At 44.3% G+C, this 12,276-nt stretch overlaps 1 protein-coding gene across 3 annotated transcripts in view; it reads left to right on the top strand.

The window, feature by feature from the left end:
- EPHX2 (epoxide hydrolase 2) overlaps window positions 1–12,276 on the top strand; it is a 70,465-nt gene that overhangs the window by 19,450 nt on the left and 38,739 nt on the right. For all 3 annotated transcript variants that reach the window (XM_070415570.1, XM_070415571.1, XM_070415569.1), the window contains exons 3-6: window positions 4,732–4,891; window positions 6,099–6,289; window positions 8,329–8,451; window positions 11,918–11,998. In XM_070415570.1, coding sequence (XP_070271671.1) covers window positions 4,732–4,891; window positions 6,099–6,289; window positions 8,329–8,451; window positions 11,918–11,998 — 555 coding nt within the window. The remainder of the gene's footprint in view (window positions 1–4,731; window positions 4,892–6,098; window positions 6,290–8,328; window positions 8,452–11,917; window positions 11,999–12,276) is intronic.

Genomic DNA, 12,276 nt, shown 5'->3' with positions numbered 1-12,276 from the left:
GTGATAAATGCTAATTAGGTTCCATTTGTCTTTTAATATATATACCACATTTAGTTTACTCATTCATCCGTTGATGGACAATTGGGTTGCTTCCACCTTTGTGTTATTGTGAATAATGCTGCTATAAACATGGGTGTATTAATATATCTGTTTGAGACCTTGATGTCAATTTTTTTCTGGGTATATATACAAAAATGAAACTGCTGGATCATATGATAGTTCCATTTTTAATTTTTGAGGAATCACCATGCTGTTTTCCATAGCTGCTGCACCATTTTACATTCTCCCCCAACAGTGCACAAAGGTTCCAATTTTTTCATGTCTTTGCCAACCCACATTATTTTCTGTTTATTTTTTATAGTGGTGATCATTGGAGTAGCTATTTTCAGATGTTGCCACTGGGGAGGGTTGTTAACTAATAACTATATAATGTGTGGACTGTGGGGTCAGAGATCAGGATTTGAACCATAGTTCCCCCTTATAGACTGAGTGACCTCAGCAACTTGCTTAAACCTCTCACAGTCTCAGTTTTGCCACCTATAAGATGAGAGTGATAATACTATCAATTTCACAGGTTGTTATTAAGCTTGAAAAGTGCTTAGCATAGTGCCTGGTGCAGAGTAAGTGCTCAAAAAATAATAGTTATGACTGTTATTACAACCTCAGTTATTTTTTAACAATGTAATCAGGATTGAAAACCATTTGAATTCTCTATTAGTGCCTCAAAGAAGAAAGGCTATTGAGAATCTACTCTATAAATACACAGATAAAACCATCTATATTTAAAAATTTTTTTATGACTTACAGCCACTTATAGGTCAGCCAGAGAACTTGGAGCTTACTGTAATAGGAAGCAAGAACCCACTTTTTCTGTGAAGGCAAATGTGATCTTAGTGTGTGGAGTATAATGAATTGCACTTTAAAACTCTCTCTCTCTCTCTCTCTCTGTCTCTCTCTCTCTCTCTCTTTCTCTCTCTTTTACACACACACACACACACACACACACACACACACACATTGTGGCAACTAGTGAATGAAAACTGGAATGATATTGGGAATAAATGTTACTAAGCTTGAATCAATAAAAAAGCTGCAGTTAATACTGTTGGAAAGTAAAGAAAGAAAGAAGTATTATATATTTTCAATAAACATAGAAATTAGAGAGAGTTTCTAGTAATTGTAGTGAAAATCCTACACCCATTTAGTCTTCTTTAGCCTGTGTGTAGTTTCTAGGAAACTTGAATAAGTTAGAGGAAGTGGTCTGAAAAACCAGTTATACTATGATAAAGGCTACTTAGGTTCCATTTGTCTTTTAAAAAGTCACTAGAGGCTCAGTGCACAGATTCGTGTATTGGGGCGGGGTTCCCTCAGCCTCGCCTGTGCTCTCTCTTAATCTAGGATCCTTGGGGATGTCCAACTGCCGGTTTAGGCTCGATCCTCACAGGCCGGGCCTAAACCGGCAGTCAGACATCCCCCAAGGGGTGTAGCAGTGCACCAAGTGGCAGGCGGCCAGGGAGGAGCCTGAGCTGGCACTATGCTGCTTGCGTTCATCCTGACCCACTGTGCCTGCTGCTCTGCTGCGGAGTTGGGAGAGGCTATGGAGTCGGGAGAGGCTCCCACCGCTGCAGCTGTGCTGGCCAGCCATGAGCCTGGCTTCTGGCTGAGCAGCGCTCCCCCTATGGGAGCACACTGACCACCGGGGGCAGCTCCTGCATTGAGTGTCTGACCCCTGGTGGTCAGTGTGCATCATAGTGACTGGTCAACCTGTCGTTCCAGTCATTCAGTCGTAACGGTCACTTAGGCTTTTATATATATATATAGACTAGTGGCCTGGTACACGAAATTCGTGTGTGGGGGGGTGTCCCTCAGACTGGCCTGCACTCTCTGCAATCTGGGACATCCCTCTCGAAATCTGGGACCGCTGGCTCCTAACCACTCACCTGTCTGCCTGCCTGATCACCCCTAACCACTCTGCCTGCCAGCCTGCTTGCCTCAAACTGCCTCCCTGCCAGCCTTCTCGCCCCCAACTGCCCCCCCTTGCTGGCCTGATCACCCCCAACTGCCCCCCTGCTGGCCTGCTCACCCCCAACTGCCCCCCCCTGCTTGCCTGCTCACCCCTAACTGCCCCGCCCTACTAGCCTGATTGCCCCCAACTGCCCCCCCTGCCAGCCTGCTCGCCCCCAACTGTCCCCCCCTGCTGGCCTGCTCGCCCCCAACTGCCCTCCCCTCCTGGCCTGATTTCCCCTAACTGCCTCTGCCTTGGCCCCGCCACCATAGCTTTGTCCGGAAGGACTCCTGGTCTAATTAGCATATTATCCTTTTATTAGTAGAGATACCTTAGGAATGAATTCATCTTTTAACTTTTATGTATATTGTACAAATAAAAAGTACAGAAGGTATATGGCTTGATGAGTTTTCATAAAATTAATACACCCTTGTCACCAGCACCCAGGAAAGAAATAAAACATTAGCCCCAGGCTGGTGTGGCTCAGTTGGTTGAGTGTTGTCCCATGCAATGAGAGGTCAATGGTTCAATTCCTGGTCAGAGCACATGCCTGGGTTTTGAGCTTGATCCCCAGTAGGGGGCATGCAAGAGGCAGCCGATCAATGTTTCTCTCTCTCTCACCAATGTTTCTCTATCCCTCTCCCTCTCTCTCTAGAATCAATAAAAACTATTAAAAATAAATAAATAAAGCATTATCAGCACCAGTTACCACACTTAGCCCTCTAAGACTACCATCTGGACTCTAACCTTATAGATTATTTCTGCTTATTTTGTACTTCATGTAAATGGAATCATGTAGGCACACTCTTTTTTATCTGGCTCTTTTCCCTCAAGATTATATTAATGAAAACTGTAAATATGAAGTTGTAGATAGTTTTATTCTCTTTGCCGTATGATATTCCATTGTATGAATATACTTCAATCTCTTTTTCCATTCTGCTTCTTTTTTCTTCTTCTTCTTCTTTTCCCCTGAGTGAGATGGAAAGGCATTGAGAGAATTTGACCAGCAAAGTGATGTTAGCTGACGTATATTTTTAAAACCTCCTCTGGCTATTATATGAATAGATCAAGAAGGCCAAGATTACTGTACAAAGACTACTTATGGAAGCTATTAGAAAATCCAAGAGAAAGATAATGGTGGCTTAAACTAAGGTATATTGGTAGAAGTGGTAAAAAGTGGTCAAATTCTGGGACTATTTTGATGGTAGATTCAACAGGTTTTCCTGATGGATTGAATGAGAGGCATGAGAGAGAAGTTAAGGATGACTCAGGTTTCTGGCCAAAGCAAAGTGGAAGTATGGTTTGCTCTTAAATGGAAGAGGGATGATGGCTGTGGGGGTTGGGAAACCAGGTACTCAATTTGGGATATTTTAATTTTAAATGTTCATTGATATCCAAATAGATGTGGAATAGGCAGCTGGATATACAAACTCAGAGTCCAAGGAAGAGGTCCAGGTTGAATGAATATATATATATATATATATATATATATATATATATATATATACATATATATATATTCAGGTACATCAGGTAGATGGTATTTTACATCGGGTAGATGGTATTTTCCATACCATTGGACTTAATATGATCATGGAGAAAGAGAGCATAAATGGAAGGAGCCACAGAGTCCTGAGTACTCTGATGTTAAAGGTCAGATTGGTGAGAAGGACCCAGCAATCAGAGATGGATAATGCATCTCCATTAAAGAAGAAAATCAAGAGAGTGTGGAGTCCTAAAAGCCAAGAGGTCATCAAGTTTATTTACTTTTTAAAATTTTTATTTGATTTGCAGGGAGCGAGGAAGGGAGGAGGAGAGGAAGAGAGATAAACATCAATTTGTTGTACCACTTATTTATACATTCATTGGTTGATTCTTGTATGTGCCCTGACCAAGAATTGAACCTACAACCTTGGCATATTAGGATGATGCTCTAACCAACTGACCCACCCATCCATGGCAGGTTATCAAGTTTTAAATGAAGAGTGTTATCAACTGTGTCAAATGCAGCTAATAGGTCAAGTAAAATGAAAATATCTAACATTGAGTTCCCATTAGATATAGCAACACAACAAGGTCATTGGTAACCTTGATGAGACAAGTTTCTGGAATGTGGAGGTGAATGTTTGATTAGAGTATGTTCTAGAAAGAATGGGAGGAAAGGGTTGGAAGACTATGTATAGTATAGCTCTGGAGGCCAGTAGCCCAGATCAAGGTATCCACAGGGTTCGTTTCTTCTGAGGCCTCTCTCCTTGGCATTAGATGGCCATCTGTGCCCTGTGTCCTCACAGCCCGTCCTCTGTGTGTATCTGTTTTCTGATCTCCTGTTTTTATAAGGACACCAGTCAGATTGGATTAGAGCCACACCATGACCTCATTTTACCCTAATCACCTCTTTACAGACCCTGTTTCCAAGGACAGTCACATTCTGAGGTCCTGGGGATTACAACTTCAACAAGAATTTAAAGGGGAGGGGGCACAATTCAGCCCATAGAGGGGCATTTGAGTATTTTCCAGTGTGGGGCTCTTAGGAGTAATGCTGCCACGAACATTTTTGTACATGTTTTAGTGAACACATGTAGACATTTCCATTTCCTGCAATGTACGTGTCCAGGAGTGAAGTTGCTGAATCACAAGGAATGCATATTCAGATTTAGTAAGTGCTGCCAAAAGCTTTTCCAAGTGATTGTACCAACTGACAGTCCCTGGACAATTTACTTTTACAGTGGGTGTCACTCATGGAAGAAGACTATAAGAAACACGCCGAAGATTCTGGAATCAGCCTCCCTGAGAATTTCTCTGTTAGTCAGATCTTTGGCAAGGCCATTTCAGCAAGGAAGATCAACCAACCCATGCTTCAGGCGGTTCTCGCTCTCAGAAAGAAGGGTAAGGATCTAATACTGGCCATTTTCTGACCCAACCACACCAGAACCCCTGGTAGAGGGTACATCTAAATGTGTTTTGAGGTCACAAATCATCTGGGCCTTGATGGAAAACTGTCCTTAAAACATAGTCCCAAAGTAAGTTATACCAAATGGCAAAAAGCAGCACTATCAGAATGGCTGGGAAAATGAAAGAATTGAATTTAATAAAGCAACTTTTGCCAGAGACTGCCTTGTGAGCAAAATTCTCTCCCTCTGGTGACATTAGTAATGACCTGAATGGCCCAACCTCTTATCACAGTGATGATATAAGGCCTTTTAAACAACTGTGATATTTTTTTCAACCTCTGGTTGTCACAGGATGAGCTATGAGTTGGTGACCTGGATTCAGATGGTGTCAAATGGTCTAAGACCATGGTCGGCAAACTGCGGCTCGAGAGCCACACGCGGCTCTTTGGCCCCTTGAGTGTGGCTCTTCCTGAGCCTTAGGAGTACCCTAATTAAGTTAATAACAATGTACCTACCTATATAGTTTAAGTTTAAAAAATTTGGCTCTAAAAAGAAATTTCCATCGTTGTACTGTTGATATTTGGCTCTGATGACTAATAAGTTTGCCGACCACTGGTCTAAGACATGAGATCATGTTCATTCAATGGTGATTTATTTAATGTCAGAGCCCAAATCTTCATGAGCGTATTTGAAATCATTCCACCCACTTATCAGTAGACTTGCCTGACTGTGGCTAAGCCACCCCATATTTCTCACTCATATCATGTGGGAAGTGTCACACCATCAACTCAGCTGTGTCTCGTCTCCAGTATCTCGGGGTTCTTGCTCCATCTGGTTAGGCAGAGAAAGCCCGGGGGCACTGCTGTCTGTTTACATTTTGAAATGGGAATCAGTCTCTGAAAGCCAAAGCAGGTGTTTTGAAATGTAGTAGAGCAGAGTTTGCAGTAACACAGACTAGAAGGTGTACTGGAGGGACAGTCCAGAGGCAGATGCAGCATCTCCATTTGGGCTTCTGAAAGCCCTTAATATACACAGTGGGTTCACTCTCGTGTCCCCGTGTCAGGAGGTGCTTAAGGGTGAAGATGATACTTTCCCAGTGTCAGAAGATTGATGTAAGTGAGTAGAACCCTACTTGGCTCCAGGCAGAGCTTCTTGGAACAAAGTTCTATAGCTGGTCCATTCACTGGTGACTTCTTGCTCAGGGTTTACAACCTGCATCCTCACCAACAACTGGCTGGATGACAGCACCCAGAGGAGCAGCCTGGCCCAGCTGATGTATGAACTGAGACCACACTTTGACTTCCTGATAGAGTCATGTCGGATTGGAATGGCCAAGCCTGATCCTCAGATCTACAAGTTTATGTTGGACACCTTGAAGGCCAGCCCCAATGAGGTACATAGTAGATGCTTCCTTTCACTGAGAAAGAATGTTCTAGAGATATTGCCAAAAAGAAAAATGGAGGAGGAGTGAGCAGGTTGGGGTTATCTGGGGCCTGGCAGGAAGGTTGTAGGTCCAGTGGCAGGTTCCACTTCTCTCGGGCCAGGTCTTCTAAAGGACTTTTTTACCCATCTTTTCTAGAAAATTCTACCAAAGATAAGCATCTGACCCCTCTCTGTGACTTTTATAGGACCTTGATCAAAATAAGTATTGTTGAAAACTTCTAGAACAGCTGCCTCAGTTTACCTGTAAAAACAGGTCAACCCTGAGAGATTTTCCCAAAGCCACAGGCTAGTCAGGGTCACCCCACCAAAGGGTGAACAGGAATGGGCTCCAATATTGCAACAGTCTTCCAAGTACCCCTGCACCCCTTAATTCTGACCTATTCTAAAATACTTTTTGCATTATATTCCCCTACTCTAATTTTCAAAAAGGTGATTGGACTAAGATTAAATTCCTTTCCCTGACATTTCTGACTCTTTCTTATTGGCCCCACCTCACCCACACCTGATCCAATGAAACCCTGAGCTCCATCATTGGGAATCCTTATCAGGCTCAATGAAACCAGGAAGGTCTTTCTCTAAAACTTTGCTTCTGCTTTCCTCAGTCCCTGGGTTAAGCATTATAACAATGCTCTAAATTTTTGTATGCATATAAGTAAATGTATTTTCATTTAGGGCTTTGGGGTTGAAGGAGCTGCTTACAAGTCCAGGCTTGCTCTAATCCAAGATTATAAATAAATGCACCCATGCTTTCTTCTACTGTTCTAAGAACCTCTTACTCCTTTATTTTTATTAAAATTTAAACTTTTGATCCATTCAAAACTTATTTTGAAGTAAGATATGGAGTATCTACTTTTCCCCTCAAACTGGTAAAATCCTATATAATAAAAGGCTATTATGCAAATTGACTAAACAGAGGAACAAAGAGTCGCTATGACATGCACTGACCACCAGAGGACAGATGTTCAATGCAGGAGCTCCCTCACAGGGGAGCGCCGTTCAACCAGAAGCCCGGCCCATGGCTGGCGAGCACATCGGCAGTGGCAGGAGCCTCTCTTGCTTCTGCCTCCAGGGCAGCGCTAAAGACATCCCCTGAGGGGTCCCAGACTGTGAGAGGGTGCAGGCTGGGCTAAGGGACCCACCCCACCCAGTGCACAAATGTTGTGCACTGGGCCTCTAGTAGCTAAATAATCTTTAAATAATCTTTTTCTTCATCGATTAGACATGACACTTTTATTAGATGCTAAACTGTAATTTGTATTTGAGTCTATTCCTAGACTCTCTTCTATCTCATTGATTATTATTTTTTGGTTCATTTCTTTATTAGTATCAAACTCTACTTTTTAACCTTTTATAGCTTTGTTTTCTTATCTGCATGTATTACAGTTCTTTTCCAGACATACTTTTTTGTCGATTCATATGTGTTGATCTTTCTAGATGAATTTTAATGTCATTTTGATAGTTTATATTCTTCCTTAATCTTCTCACAGCTTCAGAATTCAGGCTGAACTCAGTAGGTGTATGTGGGAACACATATATCTCTGTGTTTATGTGATTCTTCTGTAATTAAATGTTTTTAATTTTAAGAGTAAAGTTACATGGAGAGAAAAATCATTCTTTATCTCATTATTGTAAAACTAGTGACCTGTTGTGCGAAATTGCGCGAGACCCCTGCCCCCTGCACCATGCGACTGCCCAAGTCCCGGAGTCCCACCCCACGTGGCTGGCGCGCCATGGGATGGCCCCGAGTCCTGGAGTGCCACCCCAATGCCCTGCCTCTGGGCCGCGTGGAGCGGCTGCCAGCCCTGCCCCCGCTGTGCGCACCGCCATCTTGTGACGGCGTTATGGCATGAGGGTCAATTTGCATATTGCTTCTTTATTATATAGGATAGTCATTATTTACAAATTAATGTATTTATTTTGGTGTTGTCTCTCATGCATGAAGTTCACTTTGGTTGAAGTGATGCTAGTGTCTATGCTATTTGGATTCAGGTTGTTTTCTTGGATGACATCGGGGCCAATCTGAAGCCAGCCTGTGATTTAGGAATGGTCACCATCCTCGTCCACAACAGTGACATGGCCCTGCAAGAGCTGGAGAAAGTCACCGGGGTGCAGGTAACTGCACATCTGTGCTGAGTGGGATATCCTGTTTCTTGTCTCTGTTTAGTTACATGAGACAAAACAAGTCAGAGGAGAACCATTGTGGTGGCAGTTCATTGCTCCAGATATGGTTCCCAGGTAGCCCTCCTGGGTGGAAGTTCATTACCCATTGTGCAAGCATCATGGAGTCCTTGAAGAACACCTTGTTGCTTTCTCTGCAGTCAATGGACAGAGAAGCGATGCTCTGAGAGCAAGAATTTGTACTAGTCAGAGTCAGGGGAACCAAGACAAGAGTGGGGCTTTCAAAGCCACTCCGTTTTACTCTTTAGAGTAAATATTGAAAATCTAGCTGCTAGGTCTGCCCCAGTGGGGGTAGGGAACCCAGCCCTTACCTTGTGTGCCAGGTCATACCGCTGGCACTCGGGTGTAGTTGTTTGGTTCCTCCTGGTTTACGCCCTCATGGCAGTCTGAAGGAAGGCTTTTATGTAAAATCTGTCTCTCACACTAAGTACAGGATGTCCTTAATCACCCTCTGGGGGCTACCTGGCCATTAGCCTGCTCTGCCAAAGCTGAGGACCATCCCACCAAGTCCAGGAGTGACAGTTACACAAACTTTTAGCATAATGCGGTGCTTTGCTCAGGGTTGTCAGTGTAATGGGAGAGGAGGGAGGAGGGAGCCCATACACTTGATTGTGCTAGATGGATTTCAAAGGCGTCACAACCATTTTCTTAAAGGGAATTGTGTCATTTCCTCGGGCTACCACAAAGCAGCACAGACTGGGTTTCTCAAACAGTCTCGCTAGGAGGCTGCAAGTCCAAGACTGAGGTGTTGGCAGGTTGGTTTCTTCTGAGGCCTCTCTCCTGGGCTTGTGGATGGCTGCTCTCTTGCTGTGTCTTCACACGGTCTTCCCCTGTGTGTGTCCTAATCTTCTCTACTTATAAGGACACCAGTTAAATGGGATTCTTGCTCCCCTGGGTCCACCCAGGGACCTCATTTAACCTTAATCACCTCTTTAAAGACCTTCTCCCCAAATACAGTCATATTCTGAGGCCCTGAGGGTTAAGATTTCAACAGAAGGAGACACAATTTAGCTCAGAACAATTGCCTTTTTGTCTTTAACAAATAAATAAAAATGTATAGCTAATGACTTCATAACTTTAAAACATCTGGCACAAGCATATTGAGTCCTTCTACAAGCCTGGAAGTCTCACCCAGCAGAGCAGAAAGCGCCCAGACTTGGGACAGAGCATCCACCTGTTTGTCCCATTTACGAGGTTTGCCCCCTCATCACATCTGAGCCACAGATTCCTGTTTTGTAAAATTGGGAAAGGAAGGCGTGTCTCACCCATTTTCTCCTTAGAGGGGTGGGGAAGATACAAGGAAAAATGGAAATCAGTCCCTTCTGAACAGAGACATGCCTCTTATCTCTCAGGAAGGCTGTGGGACTCAGTCATGAACAGGCCTGTAAATTGTACAAACACATGGGAGAACCATTAGAGTAGGAACCCCCACCCTTTCCACCGTGGAAGCAGTGGGGTATCACTGGTGAGTGACCTAGGAAGCTGGGAACACATCAAAAGAAGGTCCCCAAGGAACACGGGCCACAGTGGTCCATGTCTTGGCTCCTCTGGCCAGACAAGGCTCATTGCCATCAGAGGGCACCACACTGCCCACCCCCTGCCCCATCCCCACTGCCATACCCCAGGTCCTCTCTAGACACCACAGAGGTGGAGGGCTCACCCTGTGTCCTGCTCTGAGGACACCTATGCAGACTCTCCCATGTTTAAAAGGGAGGTGGATTCCACAGTTTATTTCCCCCATTTTAGAGGTGAGAATACTGCATGGCCGTGGAGTGCTTCTTCCTCAGGTTGCACCTTTGGGACTAAAGATGAGAAATTGAGCAGCAGAAGTCACTAACATGCTGCTCCATTCACGTACATGTGCTCATCGTCCCTTGTCATCTGTCTCCAGGAAACTGACACCAGTAAGTTATAGAAACCCCAAGAACACTTTGTTCAGGAATTTACCTGAATACTGTAAAAAGATGGGTTATCTGAACCCCTAGGACTCCAGAGGACAGAAAGTAGTGTGCAGGCAGAAGACTATCAGCTGAATTGTATCCATATGTTGAAACCCTAAGCCCCAGAACCTCAAAATGTGACTGTACTTATAGATGGAGCCTTTAAATATGTTTATTTCCATTGTTTTTTTTAATTATTTTATAGAGAGAAGAAAGGAGGGGGGAGAGAGAGAGACATCAATGTGAAAGAAATCTCGATCAGCTGCCTCCTGCATGCCCCACACTGGGGATCAAGCCCACAACCTGGGGATGTGTCCTGTGTGGGAATTGAACCGATAACCTTTTGGTGCATGGGATGATTCTCAACCAATGGAGTCACACCAGCCATAGATGGGGTCTTTAAAGAACGAATTAAGGTGAAATGAGGTCATTAGGATGGACCCTAATCCAATATGGCTCTTATCCTTATAAGAAGAGGAAATTAGGACAGACACACACAGAGGGAAGGCCATGAGGACACAGCAAGCAGGTAGCCATCTACAAGCTAAGAAGAGAGGCCTCAGGAGGAACCAACCCTGCCAACACCTTGATTTAGGATTTCTAGCTTTGAAAATAGTGAGAAAATAAATTTCTGTTGATTCAGTCACCCAGTCTATGGTCCATTGTTATGGCAACCCTAGCAGACCAACAAAGGCACAGAGAGTTTTGTTTTGGCTGAGTTGGAGGAGAAACCCTTCAACAGAGCCATAGAGCCATACCATGGTGGTACGACTGGTGTTCTGGGAAATCTGTGTTCCTGGCGGTATTCAACATGAGCTTGGGTGACCCCCTGAGGAACTGCCCTAGAGAAGAATTATACTAAAGCCCAACATCTCAGTGTTTTAGAGCAAGTGGTATTTATTTCTTGCTTATGTAAAAGCAGTTGATGGCAGCCAGGGACTTGGCTTTGCCCAGCTATTCAAGGATCTGGTTGATGGAGGACCCACCATCTTCCATCTGTGGTTTCCGAGTTCACATCGGAAACTCAACTGGGAAATCAGGAAAAGGGGACGTAGAGGATCAGGTGGGGATTTTCATGGGCTAGGCCGACAGGCCATACTCTTCTGTCTGCATTTCATCGGTCAGAACTCAGCCAGGGGCCTCCACGGAACTGAAAGGAAGGAGAAGAAATGACGTCCAGTTGTGCTCTAATCAAACAGAGGCTGTCTGAATCCTGGCTTTGGCATTTTCTCAGGTGGCAAATTTAGGTACATTTCTTATCGCTCTGAATCTCAGTGTTCACAGCTTTATAATGAGATGGTGGTGCCGCAGGAGAGGAGGATGGGTTGGTCAGTCCCTGATGGAGGCTGTGGGAGGTGAGCTCGCTGGAGTTTTGGAAACTCACTCTGAGAACCCCTCATGGAAGGAAGCAGAAGACACCTCTCTCACTGTACCTCTCACTGTGTACCTTCTACTTTCAGCTTCTCAAAACAGAAGTCGCAGCCCCTCTCCCAATCCCATGCCATCCAAATGACGTGAGCCATGGTTATGTACCAATCAAGGTAAGTGAGCACTCTCCCTCCGTCAGCTGAGTACTCTAACTGGGTCTCCTAAAATGACTCACAGAGACATTTGTTCAATATCAAGGGTAGTGACTAGCCATTGTTTATAGGGAAATCATATCTCCCACAAGAATAATTTCTCAAAAATCAATAGAAGACACGGACCATATGCAAGCAGCAGTCATAAATGCGGGCAGAGGGGTGCAGCTGACATGGTAAAGTGGGCATTACAGGATGAGTAGGAGTTGAGTGTAAGAAAGTAGTACTGGAAGCTACGG

The sequence above is a fragment of the Myotis yumanensis genome, unplaced genomic scaffold, assembly GCF_028538775.1.
Source record: "Myotis yumanensis isolate MYYU_CA2020_CCGP unplaced genomic scaffold, mMyoYum1.0.hap1 SCAF_5, whole genome shotgun sequence".
NCBI classification, from domain to species: Eukaryota; Metazoa; Chordata; class Mammalia; order Chiroptera; family Vespertilionidae; genus Myotis; species Myotis yumanensis.
The sequence above is the reverse complement of the archived record's forward strand: the minus strand, read 5'-3'. Positions and strand labels throughout refer to the sequence as shown.